We start from the raw sequence: 18,293 nt of genomic DNA, 5'->3' as shown, positions 1-18,293 counted from the left end.
AACAGAGTTCTTACTGTTGACCCTGTGAACGGTCAAGGAACAGAAGCTAGAAGCTATTATTATAGGTATTCGGATGGACGCAGGGTCTCAGCACACTGTTCAGGCTGTTAGGACGTCGACAATGTGCCCAAGCTGGTTTTCATGCTGTTTTTACCTTTTACTGAAGTCTGCAGTCTGCACTACAATATTCAGGCTTCTCAGCTGTTGGTCCAAGAGAGAAAAAAAGCATAAAAGAACCAATATGACACCAGGAATTTAACACAATTTCTTCTCCTCATTTAGCTGCAGATCTTACATTGTAGTTTAAAAAAAAATATTGTCCCTGTTGGCAAAGCACACAGACAGAGCCAATGGCCGCTCCTCGCTCTTGCAATAGAAGTACATATTTCTGTTTGACACTTCCTGTTTCCAAAACGAATGCATAATTTACGCATGTCGCTACGGTTTCTAGGGAGGGGGTGTTCTTTAGAATATGACGTCACTCCTTTCTATCCGGGGAGATGACTTTAAATGCTGCAGAACATCCGAAACGCTCTTCTAACTCCCTAAACTTTTACACTTTCTGTACTTCTACACCTTTTTCTCTATTTTTAGCCAGTTTGCTTGTCATTGCATCAGGAAATAGGGTTCCTTTTGACCCCCCCCCCTCCCCGATCACACAAAAAACTAATGTAAAATGCACACTCAGCATTCCACTTGATTCTTGATAAGTTTTCCTTTAAAACTTCAGCTACATTATGTTTTAACTTGTCATATCTCTTGCAAAGAACGGACCTAGACCACCAGGCTTCATTCTCACAGTTGAGGCATCTTAGCTCCAAACAGCCACCTTCAGGTGAACCGGGTGGATCGGTAACGGTGCCGTAAATTTGGTCACACAGACTTTGCAATTCAGCGGATGGTCCAGCTGATGGGCAAGTGTCTTTTTTTTTTACCTTTATTCGTGCGGATTAAGATCCCATTAAGACATGGGGGGACATGTTGGACGGGCGGATTGACATCAGACAGAACAAACAGTGAAGCTGAGGCTGCAGGATGTGAGCGGATGTTGGTCGGTCCCACGCAGACTGCGAGTTCCTGGCGTGTTTGGGCAGCTCGCAGGGTGTAGTCGGAGCTTTGGGACGCGAATGTGGAGAAATTGATAAACTGTTAGAACTGGGTGTTTTTTTTTTTTTTTTTTTTTGGTTTGGTTTGCATGCAAACACGACGATTCAGCACTCCACACCCAGAACTCACACAGGCTCTCGTCCCTTTTTCGCTGCAAGAAAAGTTTTTTTTTTTTTTTTAATATTCTGTTTGGCTTTGGTCTGTCTGGGAATGTTTCTGAATCAGTGGATTATCATGTTTGTATACTGGAGCAGCGGCACATGAAAAACTTTGTCTGATCTGTGCCCAGTGTTGTTTCTCTATTTGGTTCTTCAGCAAAAAAGCTGGGTTTGAATCTTTGCTCACAGTACACTAATTTTTTTCAATGGGAATATTGTTCCAGCACTGTGAAAAAGTTCTGGGACGTCTTTGTGAGAGTTTTTCTCTCCTCCTCTGTGGCTGTTTCCTCCATCGCACTTTTAGGGTAGCCCAGGGTTCTGTACCTGGACCACTATCATTCTCCCGTCCATCTCATTTTATCCATATTCAGATACCAGATTTGTCAATTTTTACTGTTCAAATCTTAAAAAAAGTATTTATCTGCTACTTTTTCACAATAAAAACTTAGATATTTTGCCCTTACTATTATTATTTTTTGATTAATTAAAAAAATATGTAAATGATAGGTCAGCTATCTCTGTGGATTAGATTGCTGGAGCATGTAGCAAGAGCAGGTTTTCTGTATAAAACAAACCTTCATTTCCACCAGAGCAAGACGTTTTCCAGCCCCCTAGAAGCAAAGTTCTGTGTGTTTTACATGCTTTTAAATGAATGCGTTCTCTCCAGGCTCCCGCAGAATTTTGTAAAGTAAGTTTAAAACAATTATACCAAGTAAGTTTGAGTAGAAGAACTAAACTAAAACTTTTCCCGCATGTGTTAAAATGCCGTCTTTCCTTTTGTTCCTTGAGTGCTTCTTCAGCCTCATTTGATTCTACATAATTTTGGTCTCAGAAGATGAGTGAACATGTCCCAAGTTGATGTTTACTTTGCTGCACATGTAGATCTGCAGATCTTTTTTTTAAGGGGGGCGTGGGTAGGGTTACCTGTCTTTTTTGACAACGTGCATTTAAGTTCTGATCACAGGGAACGAGCTTGTAAACGTGGGGGTTTTTAAGTGACATGTTCTGTTGGCAGCCCAGGTCTCTCTAATCCCTTCGTCCCCGTGAAACCGCCTAGAGGTGTGAACATGCTGCGGCTCAGCGTTAAATCGGTTTCAGTGTGCGACTGCAGCTGTGAGGAGCCGCGTGCAGGTGAGGCAGTCAGACGTGTGGCTGCAGGCACAGAAAAGCTTGGCCTTTATGCTTATGAAAAGACGTTTAAATCACCCGTCGCTCATGCTCGCTCATCCGCTTCTCAGTAAAGACTTCGTTTTGTAGCGCTCGTGATGTTTGAAAACGTGACAAGAAGTTTATATTACTGCCGAGAGAAGAGAGCATTTCAGGTCAAACTTTATTTTACCGGTGTTTTGGTGCAGCGTAGATGCAAACTTCTTTTTGCGGAAAAAGCGCAGCGGTTGCACCAATCCGGACTAAGAAAAAGCATCTGACGAACTGCTTTGTGTCTAGAGGCTAGGGCTGGACGATAATTCAATAACGATACATATCGATCGATAGAAGTGTGGTTCAATGGAGAAAAAAAAGGGGGGGGTCAATAAAAAGTTCAATAAAAGAACAGTGCATTCTTTGCTATCATGTAGGTTAATACTACATTAATCCATTAATCCTCCCAACCAATCACAAACACAGACGCAGGAACGCTCCGTCAGCCTTCAGAGAGTTCAGAGAGCACGTGTTGTTTTTTTAATTAATGTTTTTAAACATACAGTTTTGGTAAATGTTTGGTTGAATAAAGGGTTGTGTTTGAATCCATTTATTCAAAAATAGGCCATTGAGCAACAATATCGATCAATATGATTTCTATTTCATCGATATGCTTTTTTTTTCTATATCGTCCAGCCCTACTAGAGGCCTGCGAAGAAATTTAGTTCAGTGGACAGGAGCAAAAAGAACTGGAATCGAGATACTGGTGCGTCTAGGTCTCCATCTGTGCTTTACTTGCTGCGTCTGCAGCATCCTTCCCCTGAAACATGTGCAGACAGGAGCTCCTGAGGTTTTTTTTTTAATCATTCAGAGGGGCCTCGTGGCGATATTCCACCTCAGTCCAGCCGCGATCGTGTTCTGTGGCACGTGCCGAGACATCTCTGGCTCAAAAAGACCTGGCTGTGTGCGAACAGCGGCGACAGCACCTGATCCGTATGATGAACGAGGAAGAGATGCACCGAGAGACCGAACCCCCTCGACTTCTTTTTCAGCGCAGTAGCCTATAACCGGTCGGTGAACTCCTCGGGGAGAGCTAAATCTCTGCTTGCTTTGTAAATCCTGATGTTTAAAAAAAAAAAAAAAAATCTGCTGTGAAAGGAAGAAAGGAGAGATATTTTTTAAATGTTGGAGGACAAAAAGATAATACGTGTGTGCAGCGGGCGATGTAAAGTCCGAGGAACACCAGAAGGGATCTAAGACTTCTGGAAGGATGAAGTTCTGAAAAATGCAAAAAACAACTGTGCTCTGTCTCTTAAGTTCATGCATGCTGAATGAAATAAAAATAATTAGCTGCAGCAAAATGCATCAGTGCATAATGAATATTAGGGGCAAAGAGCCCGACCCAATGCCGGTTCTGATGCTTGACATGGAGGGGAAACAAACAGTGCTGTTTCTGCATCAGGTTATCCACCTTCCTGCTTTTTATTCCAGCGTTCTCACTAGTCCTCTGATTTAAAACAACAGGATCCATTGACAGACAGCTCAGAGTTTTTCTGCGCTGCTGTGAAAACGCTCCTGAGCCCGAGCAGCGCCGCTGAGCTTCCTAGGGTTAACTGAGGTGCTGTGCGCTGCATGCTGCGTATGCTGGAAATGGCTTAATGCACAAATTGGGATAAACGATGGTTGAAACCAATATAACCAACAGTGAGGCTGTTCAGCTGGGCCGTAAACACATTAGCAGGAACAAGAGGAAATTCAGCTCCGGCTGTGACTTTGCTTTTCCCTTCTGGAAAATCTAAGATTGTCCCTTCACCGCATTTCAGGATGAGGCGCTGCGCTCCGCAGCCTTAAAGTGAACCATGTGTTGTTTCTGACTTTGCTCTTTCTGACTGAGGAGTTTCCTGCGGGTTCATTTTTAAACCCTGTGAGGCGGCACCGCAGCTCGTTGGTCTTTCTGTGCGGGCCACCGGCAACCGCTCATCGCTTTGCAGAAATCTGCCTCTTCACTTTGGAAACAACTCAATGAAACATTAGAACAAGAAACTTTTTAAACGCTTGATCTTACAACAGATGAAACGTTCTGCAAATTTGAACTTCAAGTAGTTTTTTTTTTTTTCTTATTTAAAATGAAAATGTAACTAAATTCAGCTTAAAGAAACTCTTGGAACTGAACTCTGTTGGAGAGTAGAGTCATGCGACGTTTTGTTGATCAAACGGACCGATTTTTGAGGAAATCTGTCACATATTAAATGGAAAAAAGCTGCTTTTGTAAAGTCTGAGTGAACGTATCAAAGCCTGAAAACATTGGGGAAAACATGCGTAATTTAAGGGCTCGTTATAAAATGCTTTGAGTTCTCCAAAACCTATAAATCTGTGGCTCTGAAGTTGATCCCGGGATGCGAGGAGGGTTACAGATAATTTATTTGCTTGTGATTAGGTTAACTACTTGGCATTCATGAACAGTTTTTATGGGGACTGAAACGAGAACCCTCACAAAATCTTTTTTTTTTACACTTCACTTGAATAAGTGACAGACAGAAGGGAAAGCAGAGGCTTGCTCAAGGAGAACAAAGGATGCTTGCCCTGTTTTTGTGTGTTTTCTCGCCTTTGGTCGCCTTGTTCCACAGCCGCTGTCGGTAAGTGATTACTAAGCGTGCCTCCTTTCTTATTTCACCCCGGACAAAACGCTGTCAGCCTGAGTGGGAGCTATGGTCGTTTTCCTGGTGGGAGGAGAACTTCAGAAGGGTTGAGCTGTATTTGTAGATCAGTTTGGACCGAGAGAGGAGCTTTTCTCTTCAGATAATGAAACAAGGCTCTAATTGGACCTAATTTAACCCATTAATTACCAGAACTCACTGTGTTTATGCTTTGATCAGAGACTTTCTTGTAGACAGAACCTTTTTGAGAAACTTCCACTGTTCCCCTTTCGGAGTACTCATGGAAATATTCTTCAAATGATCCGTCTTATCATTTTATCTCCTTGGCCTCCTTTGGAGGGGTACCTGGCAGTGAAATTAGACCTGAGTGATCAGATCTGAGTTTCCCTAAAACATGTAGTCTCTCACTGAACAGCAAACGGCATTGGGAGGTCTGCTGTATGTATCAGTCCAGTTATAAATAACTTCAGCTGCCTAAACTGTTGTAAGAAAGGGTAAAAGAATTTCCTGAATTTTTACATCACTGTTTATTTTTGTTTTAACTCTTGATGTGTATAACTCTATAGCCTCAGCTCTATTGCTTGGTGTGTGACGAATGAAAGATCCCTTAGCCCTTCAGAAACCCCTTGCTCCACCCTAAAAGAACCAACAACGGGCGAATTAGCACCAGAGCACGAGCAAAGATATATAGAGGAGGGGACCTGGTTTCAGAAAACATGTTTTCTTTTATGTAAGTAAGTTGGGCAATGTAAAGACTTGGGGTCCCGTCATCCATGTGGGTTTTACTTCAACATGCATCACCTAAACTGATTCTGAAAGGTTTTAATAAGTATATCAAGGAGTTTGAGTCATTGATTCAGCTTCCAAAAATTCCTAGATCTGAGTCCAGCATCTGCAGGATGTGGTGAAGGAACAAGTCAGATCCAGGGAGAAATCACCTCGCAGCTTACAGGGTTTAAAAGATGCGCTGCTGACATCTTTGGACCAGAAAGCACACCTTCAGGGCTCTAGTGGAGTGCATACCCTAAAGTTTCAGACCTGCTTTGGTTGCAAACGGGACTGTTAGGCAGGTGGTCATAATGTTATGCTTGATCTATGTGTTTTGAGTGCTGTGCGTTCACGTTTGCATGAAAGTAATATTCTTATGTTAAATCATTTTATCAGTTACCAATATAGGTTGACAGGAGATTAGATGTTAATGTTTAACAATGATATTCACGTTTTCCCGATGTCCTGCGGCTCCAATTTAAAGTCATTTCTTTTAACCCACTCACATTTCAAAGCAAGCATATTAATATTGTTTTTTTGCAGGAGGTTGATTGATAATTTTTTGGTTTGATCAGGAATCATAATCAGCCCTAGTAGCCCAAATCAAAAAGAAAGACAATAATATGAAAGCATGACAAAAGAATTTGACATTTTTATAGACAAAAAGTTTCAACAAGGAGTTAATTGAAAAGGTTTAGCAATCCAAATGTCGATTTTTAGAAAACGACCGCAAAAAGCATTTTTACTGCGTTGTCTGAATTTGACAATGCCGATGATAGAAAGTGTTGGTTTTTTTTTTAACCGGGGCTAACTTTGCCCAGTGGATGATCCCTCAGTGTCCCAGGACAGACTGCCTTCACGCTGTTAAACGAACCTTAGTGCACGTTTAAATGACGTCTGAGCAAACTAATCCTCAGCCTGCTATAAGTGGGTCCGCACCAGATTTAGCCTCATTCACAGAGGAACGCGTCACTCGGGAGAGACGTCTGAGCCAGGCATGGCATGGTTTGTCTTTAATTCTTTAAAACAGTCGCTGTCAGTCCTATTTTAAAAAATCTAAATCATAAAAACAAGCTAACAACATAAAACTACGGAGCCCCTAAAGGTTACATTAAAACTTTCTCATGCGCAACAGATGCTTTTGGCACTAGAAAATATCTGGTGAGCATAAGAAAGTACATTTTTAAATTTCCCTTCAATGTTCCTTTAGGGGCTCAGTAAAGTACAGATGATTCAAGGTAGAAAATCTTTCTTAGAAATAAAACGATACCTAATTTTTACGTCACCTTCCTGGTCTAGAGGAGTGCAGCTGCAATGAAACCCTTTTTTTTTTTTTTTTTTTGTTGCTTCAGGCTCTAAATGTCAGTCGGCTTCATCACAAGCCATAACTCATCCAGACGGCAGGACGCAAACCCTCCGTCTCCCTCAGACACACTGAGACACACACACACTCGCAGTGATTGTGGATTCAGACTCGCTTCTCCTTCTCCGTGCCTGTCAGAGTTTCTCTGGAGTCACCTTCATCACCTCCCAGAAGCCCTGAGATGGAAAACATGTTGACGTCTGTCACATCAGCGCGCGTCTGTTCCTCTCATCACTGTCTGCTCAACCATAACCCACTCACCCCCCCCCCCCTTAAAGTGGCTGCTTCCACAGCTGAAAGGCCTTTTCTGTCTTCCTGCCCAATACTTAAAACACTGGCGTAAGAATATTGGCCTTAGCGATGATCACCACTAGATGCTCTCATCCTCACCTCCAGCTTTCTTACTCAGACACCAGAAAGTAGGTCAGAGTCCCGTGTTGAGTAACCTGCCTGAAGGCTTGTTATTTAACGGAGGAAGTGGGCGGCATGTGAGTGTGTGGCCGCCAAACCGAATGCACGCACATGGAGACAAACAGACGGTTGTTATGCTTGGCGGAGAGCGGAGCCGACGAAAGTTTCAGCGTCAGCATCGCAGATGTTTTCTGTCCCAGGTTTTTCCTTTGCTTCGCGTCACATCTGGACACGGATAGGTCAGTGGGACGGCAGAGGAGTCGCAAAGGCCTTGGCCGACCTGCAGACTCTGCAGCTGCAGGCGGAGGCAAAGGCTCTCGAGTTGTCAGATGGGCCAAACGACCCAGAGGCATGAGAATCCACGGCACTAGCGTCCTGTTCTATGCTGATGATACTGTGTTTGAGCAGAATTTAAAAAAAAAATGATATTTTTTATTGTAAAACTACTTGATATAGCAAGCCATAGGATAGTCATAATAACAATGACTAAAACTCCTAACAATCCCAGAAATTAATTTTGGTCTTACAATATGGTCATAATTAGCCTTTTAGGGCTCCAATGCAACTCAAATCCAAACTCCAAGATGGCTGCTTCAGTTATACGGCACAATAAATGTTACAGAAATAAACAGTCTGCTTGTAATTCGGGTCATTTGGGTCTCATTAAAACAGCCATACATACAGCCAATATGGATAAACCTTCTTTATACCACATCTCTGAGAAAAAAAATCACATTTAGCTTAGTAAAAAACTATTCAAACAGTGTCCAAGAACTAGCAGTAAAAACTCAGAAGTCAGGGCAGAAAAAAGTGGAAGGAGGAGAAAACGAAACTCAAAAAGGGCAAAGCAGGATAAAGAAAACTTGGAAAACAGAACAGGAAGAGGTTTTATTTTGCTAATATGCAGGTATCCGGCCCAATGCAATGAGTTTGAGAAAAGTTGTTCGCAGACCGATGCAGGCATCTTTTGTCTTTCTCTCAAATTTCAAAGAAGTATAGGAAGAGTGACTAGATTATAAGTAGACCAACCAAAGCCGTGTGACAGTTTGTTAAAGGGTCAACCTCAGTTCCCGTTGCACATAATCTGTGTGGCTATACGATTTTTATCAAAAACAACAAAATCAAATTTAAAGAAAAAAAAAACTTGAGTCTATTATTTCATAAATGCTTTTGGGTGTAAAATGACGACCGAATAAGCATGAAAAGAGTTTCCAGCTGTGTTTATTGTGAGATCTACTCACTTTAATATGTGGAGAAAACGGACACTAAAATCTGTCGTTTTCGCAGGCCTGCTGATGTTTAGTGGCAACTTTAAGTCAGCGCGGAAGGATGCCGTTTGCCGTTTTAATTGCTCAGGCTGGAAAATAGCGCTGAGGAACGGGGGAGCGCTTGTGTTAGTGGAGGAGGTTATTCAGAAATGCAGACAGAGCTGCAGCCACACAAACATCTGAATATAATGAGGATCTCCTACAGGACCTCTGCCTGCCCTCCCACTTAAGTCATTTGTCCTAATTACTGCACCAGAGCCAAGCCGCTCCCTCATGTCTCCCTTGTAATGGGATGCTTGTGAGATTACCTTCCTTTTTTTCTTTTGGCAAGGTTTCTTTTTCAAGCAGTAGTTTTTGCAGACGGGCTGACAAGAGCTCCAAAACAGCAACGACCAGTTCATCCCCTGAGCATGCTGCATTTTGCATTTTTTTCTTATCCGGTATGTTGTTTATATGCATCTGTTTTCCATGTGTAGATCAAATGATAAATGCTTCTGTAGTTTCTGTGATGTTTAGCTGACACTGTTTCTCTCTTGGTGTGCCAAACTGTCCCAGAAAACAAGTGAAACCCAAAGATTTAATCACGCTTGTGGAAGAAAAAAAACTAAAAATCCTCCGGCTGCGTTTGTTCAGACTTCCATCTAAGGTGGAGCGTTTGAATCCATCAAGGGGCCATCTTTACCGCCGAACCTTAACTGGGACGGGGGCTGGAGGACCCCTCCCTGATGACGAAGCGCTTCCCTCCGTCCCAGGACATGACGCCACCCTCTGAACAAGCTGATTTTGGCTTGTTGTGTTGGCAGACCTCCGTGTTTTTATAGCATGTACTGAGACATCTTGAACTTTTGAGCACGTCACGACTCCATTTCACAGAAGATCTTTGTGCCATTTCTGTGTTTTGTAGAGAGCAGTGTTGTTGAACTTCCAGTTTGTGACTCTCTCCTTGTTTGTCAAGTCCTTGCTAGGCCAGGGATGCTCATTCCAGAGGAGACAGACCTGGAATCGGTTGCAAAGCTGATGATAGAGCGGCTTTGAAAGACCCGTTTTCGCCTTTTCCGAACTCCATTGGGCTTGATCTGCCGTTTTCCCGGATCAGTCTGTCCCGACCAGTTGAAGGGAAGATCCTCCAGAGATTTGTAGCCCCCTGGGCTGGACCGTCATTCCTGAATTGCCGGGACGTCCTGATCATTCCGAGAATCCCGCGCCCCTGAGCTCCTCCCGCTTCTCTCCTCTTTCCCTCAGTGCGTATCATCAGCTGGGGTGATTTAGAGGCCAGAGGGTAAACCGACTTGGCGTTCTCACACGAATCCTGCGTCTGTCTCTCACATGGGAGTAAGAAAAAAAAAAGGTCTTACTGCTTGGTGTGCATCGACCACTGGGGGGAGCTCTTTCCTGTCCTGTCCTTTATTTTTACTTTTATAGAATATGAGTTTGAGCAATAAATATTCACACTGATATTGTCTTTAATTCTAACAAAATCTTCAGGCCTCTTTCGCTAGTTTTTTAATCGTGGTCCAAAAAAAAAAACAGGGAGTTGGAGGGGGGTGAGGTGTATCTAGAGAAATACTGCAAAAAGGTTATAAAAACACTGAAAATGTTTCAATGTTAGAAAAACATTTTTTTAAGCTAAGAAGGCTCTATGCAATGAACGAATGATGTGATCAGAATGGTTTTAAAACAAGAGCTGTCATTCAAATAAAGACTGGATCTGCAAAAGTTTGCCAAGCCCGCCTGTGTCTCTTTCGGACCTGACTGACGAGTGAAAGCTTTGATTTTTATGACAGTCCCGTTTGACTCGTTCCTCACGGTTCATCTAACCCTTCTCTCCTCTTCCTCGTCCGCCCTGCGCTCGCTCGCCCGGTGCAGACGAAGCTGCCTGTGCTGCTCCTCGGTCGCTCCGCAGACCTGCGTCCCGGAGAGTTCGTGGTGGCCATCGGCAGCCCGTTCTCCCTGCAGAACACCGTCACCACTGGCATCGTCAGCACCACCCAGAGAGGAGGCAAGGAACTGGGCCTCCGCAACTCAGATATGGATTACATTCAGACGGACGCCATCATTAACGTAAGCGGTTGCAGTTTGCAAGTTTTGCACAAGTAGTGTTTCTTTCCAGCTTTAGTTATAATTCATTTGTAAATAACATCAGTTTGAAATGTCCCGATGAGAAAGAGGAGAGGCCTAGTCTGCTATAGACAGCGGCTGCTTTTTAAATTTCATGAATAAATGCGGAGCTGAGTCTATATCATTTTGTTTGTTTTCTTGCAGTATGGGAACTCAGGAGGACCATTAGTCAATCTGGTGAGTTTGGCATTTATTTTTGTGCAACATTCTCGTATATATCACACTTCTATGATGCTCCAATTATCTTAAACATACTCCCAAATCTGCTTTGTGGAGAAAATGTGAAGAAACACCTATCGCCACCTTAAATTACTCACTTTTTTATTGAACTACATTTCCATAAGATAAGATAAGATAGTCTTTATTGATCTCACTATGGAGAAATTCACTCGTCACATCGGATCATACAAGAAGGTGCAGAGTAGGGAAGGTGCATTCAGTTATATACAGTGAATCTTCATATAAACAATGGATCAAAAAGAATACCAAAAAAAGAAAAAAACAAGAAATAGGAATGGGCATATGATGTCTTATTTACATTCATAGGGGTCTATATATAAATAAACATATATATATACTTATATATATACATATATCTATACGCCTACATACATGTTGCACCTCCTTAAAAGAAACTCACCATCTATTCCTTGAATTTTTCACTTTTATCCAGGTTACAACCACACATTTCTGTGAATTGTCCTCAGATTGTATGTGATGGACCAGCACAAAGCTGCGTGTTGATGCATGGTTTGCGGGGTTTGTTCCTACCAGCTTCGCTCATCTAGAGACAGAACATTTGGCTTTAGCTCTGGTCATATGTCTAATGTTGTCGTCTTGCCGGAAGGTGAAACTCTGCTCCAGTCTCCTAACTTTTAAAGCCTCTAACAGACTTTTCCAGTATTCTCTTGAATTTAGCTCCCTCCATCGTTCCACCAGCTCTGCCCAGCTTCTCTGTCCCAGCACAAGAGAAGCATTCCCCAAAGCGTTCAGGGTTTCATGTAAGACACAAATTTGAACTGGTCTAAGGTGACCAGTGCATCTTCTTTCACCAGTTTAAGTACCTTACATGTGGAAAACCGGACTTCAGATGGCTTTCTTTCAACATCGGCTTTCTTCTTAGCACTCTTTCATTGACGGAGTGCGCTACCATCAGCCGTCGTGTCCACAGATTCTCCCACCCGAGTTGTGAATCTCTGCAGCTCCTTCAGAGTTGCCATGGGCATCTTGGCCCAAGGTTGTAGGTTCAATTCCAGCGTCCCTTTGTCACATGTTGATGTGCCCGTGGGCAGGGTACTTAACATGAAGTTGCCTACTGATCAGTGTTTGAATGCACACGTTAGTGAGTGCTTCTGGGTGGATGTGGCTCTAATGTACAGTGCTTTGAGTTAAGGCTGGACGATATAGAAAAAAAAGCACATCAATGAAATAGAAATCATACTTATCGATAATTATCAACAAATTCAAAACATATATTTTAAGTGCAGCCCTGGACATTTTATGCTGTTGTTTAGCGGCTTACTTTTAGATACAAAACACACAGACACCGAATTCACACTCAACCCTTTATTCAACCAACTTTTTACCAAAACTGCAAGTTTTTAAAAAAGAAAAAAAAAAAGAATGTGTGATCTCTGAACTTTTTGAAGGGGCGGAGCTTAATGACAGAGCGTTCCTGGGTCTGCATTTGTGATTGGTTGTTAGGATGTAATGACTGTAATAATAACCTGCATGGCTAGAATGCAAAAGGAAGGAAAACTTTTATTCTATTGAACTTTTTATTGACCTTTTTTTTTTTCTATCACCGATATACGTCTATCGATCAATATATATTGTTACTGAATTATCGTCCAGCCCTACTTTGAGTGGTCAGTATTACTGGAAAAGCGCTATATAAGTTCAGTCCATTTGGTCTTCATGATCCTGTTTGTTCACTGATGCTCTCTATAACATGGCCTTCACAGAACATCTGTTTATTAGATAACTCCTGGGTTGTAATTCAGTGTCTGAGTAAAGAGGAGTGAATATGAATGCATGCTAAAATTTTCAGATTTTATTTTTTTTTGCAAAAAAGAAAGAATAACTAATTGAACACCGTGTATCCTTTTGCCTTCAACTCAACGTCAATGTGCTGCTTTGTGTGGATCTATCATGTTCAACGCCAGTAAAATACATGGAAATTTGTGGTTGTAAAAAAAAAAAGGTCTGGGGTGTGAATACTTTTGCCTGGCATTAATATAACTCAAAGACTACAGAACACCAGATTTCGATTCATGTATTTAAACATTTAGCTTTTGATATCAGAGACGGTTCCAATTTAACTGAGCATTTTCACTATTCCACAGATTGGATCCCATTCCTCTCATAAACGAGGTTTGGTCCCATAAGGCCTTTTTCTGATGGACTTTATGAAGTCTATAAAACAAAAATCAAACCTTTTTATAACTTGGACCTAAACCAGACATTACTTAACAGAGGTTACATGCCAACTCATACAAACAAACATCCAGCACCACTAAGTCCTTATTAGGGAAAGCAAGTAATCAGTTTAGTAAAAAACACTTGGCAGGCCACATCAGTCCACAGCCTGATCTTCAGCCGCATTACATGAAATGCTGGTAAACTGATGTGAGGCTGCGTTTCCCCCCCCCCCCTGCAGGATGGGGAGGTGATTGGCATCAACACGCTGAAGGTCACTGCAGGAATCTCCTTCGCCATCCCGTCGGACAAGATCCAACAGTTCCTGGCGGAGTCACATGACCGGCAGGCCAAAGGTTCGCCGCGCTGTCTGCACTTTTCTCACGCAGCTGATGTCAGAGAGACACCAGAAATGTAGTTAAATCACACGGTGTGAATCGTGACGGGTTACCTGGAGCTTGTTGTAGAAGGTTTAAACTTAAAAGGTTTTCTTCACAGGTTTTTCAGAAACAAGCAGCCGATTCAGCTGCTAACCAAAACCATTAAACACAAAGCTATCAGTCAGAGGCTGCTACTCAGTAGCCTCGTGAGACCATCCTGATCTCGCGAGCTTTCAAGGTTTCACTCGCAGATCAGTCTGGCTACTTTCCGTTAAAGAAAATTTGGAGCCGTTCACCAAACGAACGTCCAATCAGCGTTGGCTTTGAGGCGGGTTGAGGTGTGACGCAACGAGGAGCACGACAGTTCAGTCTAAAGAACATGGCGGCTTCAGCCGATGAAACTAGCGTTAGCGTGGCTATCGAGCAAGTTTTATCGGAATTACAGAGTATTTCTTCACTGAAAGAAGAGCAAAACACTGCTCTGGAGGCTTTTCTCAGAGGAAAAGATGTTTTTGCTCTTCTCCCGACTGGTTTCGGCAAGAGTTTGATCTATCAATTGGCTCCTCTTGTCGTGTTAGTACGTCATATGCTTCGTTGATCTGATTGGTTTATTTGGCCCGTCTATCACCAACATAGGCCAATCAGCTAACCAGTATTTTCACCCCTTCCCAAAATTACTTCAACGGAAGGTTTCCAGGCGGAGTCAGGTTAGCTACTCAGGAGTTGGTTTTGGCGTCTTGACGTTCATTTTAAATCTTTTTTTTTTCTCCAGGGTGTGTGTTTTTTTTGTATGAAAATCTTTCACATGATCACAAAAAAGACAAAACTTTGAGGCATAAAAGAAAAGCCGCACAGCCACGGTCAAAGAACGTTTAGCGTCGGACGATATAAGACGGGAGACACACCATGAACGAGCCGTTTTAAAGGCTCAGATCACATTTTTCTTCTTTCGCCTCCAATTGAAGACATCACCTGACGGCTACTAGAGTCAAAATTGAGCTCCACAATCTGACTCGTTTTGCTTCCGTTACGCTGAGCTCCTGTCTGATGAGGAAATTTAACGCTGATTATAATTTCTGCGCCGCCGCACTCACCTGTTGACGCCACAACCACTTAAGACAGATCAAGGAAAAGAAAACGAAAATTTCGTCTCTTTGGGCTTTATTTTAGATGCAGAAGCCGTGGAGACGGACGCAATTTTTTCTTTTAATATGACTGACCTGGGGTGTTTGAGTCAGAGTTAGACCAAATCCGGCATCACAAGTTGTGAAGTTGAGGGATCACCTCTGGCCCTCCTAATCAGGATGTCCTTTAAGTGGAAGATGGTCTTGTTTTAAACCTTGTGAACACTGAATCAATGTGAAAAGGGTTCCGAAGCGGATCCCCCCTCGCCTCTTCAGCTGTTTCCGCGGCTCGGCATCGACCCTTTGATTTGCTGCGGCAGCGGGGGCGGAAAGGAGCGCGCAGGCCAAAAAAACAAAAACACCAAATCATACCAAACAGCAACACAGCTTTCCCCCAGAATCCTTACACTTTATCTCATAGCTGTCTTAACATTAACACAAAACATGTACAAGGCGTTCAACAAGCCAAGCAGCTATGACGCAGATAACCGAGCTCCAAAAACCCGGCAACGGTGGGAGGTTAAATGGGGTTGAGCCAGCTGTGTATCATCAGAGGGATCAGGCCTCCTTACATCAGCCCAGCTGGCTGCAGCGCTAAAAGTCAGCTTTCCCAGTGAAACATATTTATTCCAGCCATTAAAGCTTTCCACTTTAGTCTCGTTTGTTGACTTGCGTTTAGGATGAGTCTCCGAAACGGTTTAAGCGGTTTAAGCAAAGGGTGCAGACTGATGATCCTTTTCGATTTAACCAGCTTTGTAGCATTGAAATGGAGGGTTTTCAAAAAAAAAAAAAAAAAAAAAACATGCCTGCTAATAGCACCTTCTTTTGTGTTTCCCTCAGGGAAAACATTCCCAAAGAAGAAATACATCGGTGTCAGAATGATGAGCCTCACTACGACGTAAGTTTCTGCCCCAGAATGCACCTCACTTGCCTCAACAAACAAACTTTTTAATGGCTAATGGTTGACTTCCAAAGGTCAGGAATAAACATGCAGCTGGATTTCTGGCGCCTCTGAATTTGACACAGTGAGCTGATGGGGTCTTTTATATGAGGCCTTACTGGACTTTGCAGATATTAGTTTTTTTTTTTTCTCATCAGACTAAAGATGTGTTAATTCAGCTTTAGATGCCTGCTACAGATTCTGATCTGGAGCCAGCCAGATCCCAAAAGATGATTTTAAATTTAACCGCCTCTGTCACATAATTCACATAGCCTTGCAAAGTAATCATACTGTGTTAACTTTTCTCTTTTTTTTATTTTTTACGTTTCAACCACAAACTTCTTTGTTATGTTATTCACATCACAAACTCCAGAAAAAGTTGGGAAGTACAAGGAAAACAATGCATGTGTCCGTTTTTTGTTCTTGTTGTTTCTGTACGAATAAACACCCGTAATGTGCAGAGGCTATTTGTATTTAGCCCAGATTGAGTCAATACTTTCTAGAAACTTCCCCGCAACGTTTCCCCGGACCTGCTGTGTTCCTTCATCTATGTGATGCTATTTTGTTCTCTAATGATCTCTAGACCTGTGAGGCCTCCAGCGAACAGCTGGGTTGGATTATAATGGGATGATCCCCTGTTTACGTTACTTTCAAGGTTTATTCAGGGGTGTCAGAGTAGTGAATGTAATGGCACGCCACACTGTTCAGATTTCTATTTGTAAAACAAATGTAAAAGCCAGGTTTAAATTTCCATATTTTTCATAAACAGGGCACATTTACAGAGTTTTAAAACCTCAGAGTTTCCATGCTTCACAACGTCATCCTGTTGAGTTTCATGAAATCCCACCGTTTGTGTTGACGCGTTTTTTCTTTTTTCTCCCTCTCCGCTTTTCCTCCCTTCAGGCTGGCGAAGGAGCTGAAGGAGAGGCATTCGGACTTCCCCGACGTCACCTCGGGGGCGTACGTCATCGAGGTCATCAGCCGGACTCCAGCTGAGGCGTGAGTGTTCGTGGTCTTCTCAGCAGACTGAATGTTTTTCGAAAAACGTTTTCACCGAGGGGACTGAGCCGATTCTTTGTCCAGGTCATTTACAAGTCACGCAGTTTCAGTCACCGGCAGACTATGTGAGGCTGGTGGGAGAAAACATTTCGTGTTCGGGAGCGATTCCTAAGGCTTCAAGTTGAAATCAAATATGACACCAGGGTTTTTGACCTGGTCTGAATGATTCCTCGCCAGAATTCAAAATCTCCACTGGGAGTTTGTCTCTCTAAATATCTCTGCTAATAAGAAAGACTTGAGTTTATACCTGATTGAGTGGAAGGAAAACCTCAGGCATCCATTACTTGTGATCTAAAATAGAGTTAAAGAAGTTTATCAATGAGTCTTCTTTCATCAGGAAAAAAAAAAATCCAATATATGGTGCTGTGTGTTATTTGCATAGTTTTGGAAATCGGTGACATAAAAACGGTAAAGAGTGTTTGACCTAATATTGATCCTTGGGGAACGCTGTAGTTCAAATAATGACATTCGGGGGAACAATTTTTCTATATTTACAAATAATTTGCCCAGTGCTGATGTGAGTTAAACCACGTCATAGAGTGCGGTTAACAGCATCAAAAGCAGCATTTAGGTAAAGTAACACCAGCACCGAAGCCTTATTCTGATCCATATTGTCTCTGAGTTCTGTTCAAATAATCAGTAGCAGAGTGGATTTGCTATGATTCGATCTAAAACCAGGCCGGTACTTTTCCGGACCGTTATAACGGTGCATGATTTGCGTATAATTTGCGTCGCCTTGGCGTTGAAGCTCAGCCGTCTGACTCCAGCGTGTATGATTTGACTCCGACAGAGCTGGCCTGAAGGAGAAGGACGTCATCATCAGCATCAACGGAGAGCCCATCACCTCGGCCGGCGACGTCAGCGACGCCATAAAGCGGGACGACAAGCTGCGGACGGTGGTGAGGCGGGGCAACGAGGACGTCATCCTAACCATCGTGCCCGAGGAGATCGACCCTTGACCCCTCTCCGGCCGACGGAGCAGCCGAAACGGCGTGGGAGCTGGAGCGGTCGACCAACCGTGAGCTGGCCCTCACAGCTTCTCGCCCAGTCATGAACACTTTGAGATGAACAAGCACCCGTTGGAGGGTGCCTGTGTGCGAGGCTGCACCCTTTTCTCTAACCCCCCCCCTCTGAGAGGCCCATTACTCTGTAGACTGAAGCGTTCCACCACCAACATGTTAGCTCTTCCCCTAGTCTCCATTTACCTCCCACTCCTCTTCTATAACCTAATAACATATTTAATACAGAGAGGTCACTGCAGGTCACCGTAGTTCACCATGTACTGTATATTCATGTTCATGAGGGAATATTTTGCTAAAGTGTTTCTTTTTGTCTTTGTGGGGAATAAAATTATTTTTGAGAAAAAAAAAAAAAAAAACGAT

The 18,293-nt window shown here is 42.9% G+C and overlaps 1 protein-coding gene across 1 annotated transcript in view; it reads left to right on the top strand.

Annotated features, from left to right (window-relative positions):
- The window catches only part of htra1b (HtrA serine peptidase 1b), a 30,326-nt gene extending 12,037 nt beyond the window's left edge, over window positions 1–18,289 (top strand). The window contains exons 5-10 of the mRNA XM_036142311.1: window positions 10,739–10,933; window positions 11,135–11,167; window positions 13,650–13,764; window positions 15,753–15,810; window positions 16,756–16,851; window positions 17,702–18,289. Of these exons, the coding sequence (XP_035998204.1) occupies window positions 10,739–10,933; window positions 11,135–11,167; window positions 13,650–13,764; window positions 15,753–15,810; window positions 16,756–16,851; window positions 17,702–17,870 (666 nt within the window). The 3' untranslated portion in view covers window positions 17,871–18,289. The remainder of the gene's footprint in view (window positions 1–10,738; window positions 10,934–11,134; window positions 11,168–13,649; window positions 13,765–15,752; window positions 15,811–16,755; window positions 16,852–17,701) is intronic.
- Window positions 18,290–18,293: the final 4 nt, after the last annotated feature.

This window comes from Fundulus heteroclitus, chromosome 10 (assembly GCF_011125445.2).
Source record: "Fundulus heteroclitus isolate FHET01 chromosome 10, MU-UCD_Fhet_4.1, whole genome shotgun sequence".
NCBI classification, from domain to species: domain Eukaryota; kingdom Metazoa; phylum Chordata; class Actinopteri; order Cyprinodontiformes; family Fundulidae; genus Fundulus; species Fundulus heteroclitus.
The sequence above is the reverse complement of the archived record's forward strand: the minus strand, read 5'-3'. Positions and strand labels throughout refer to the sequence as shown.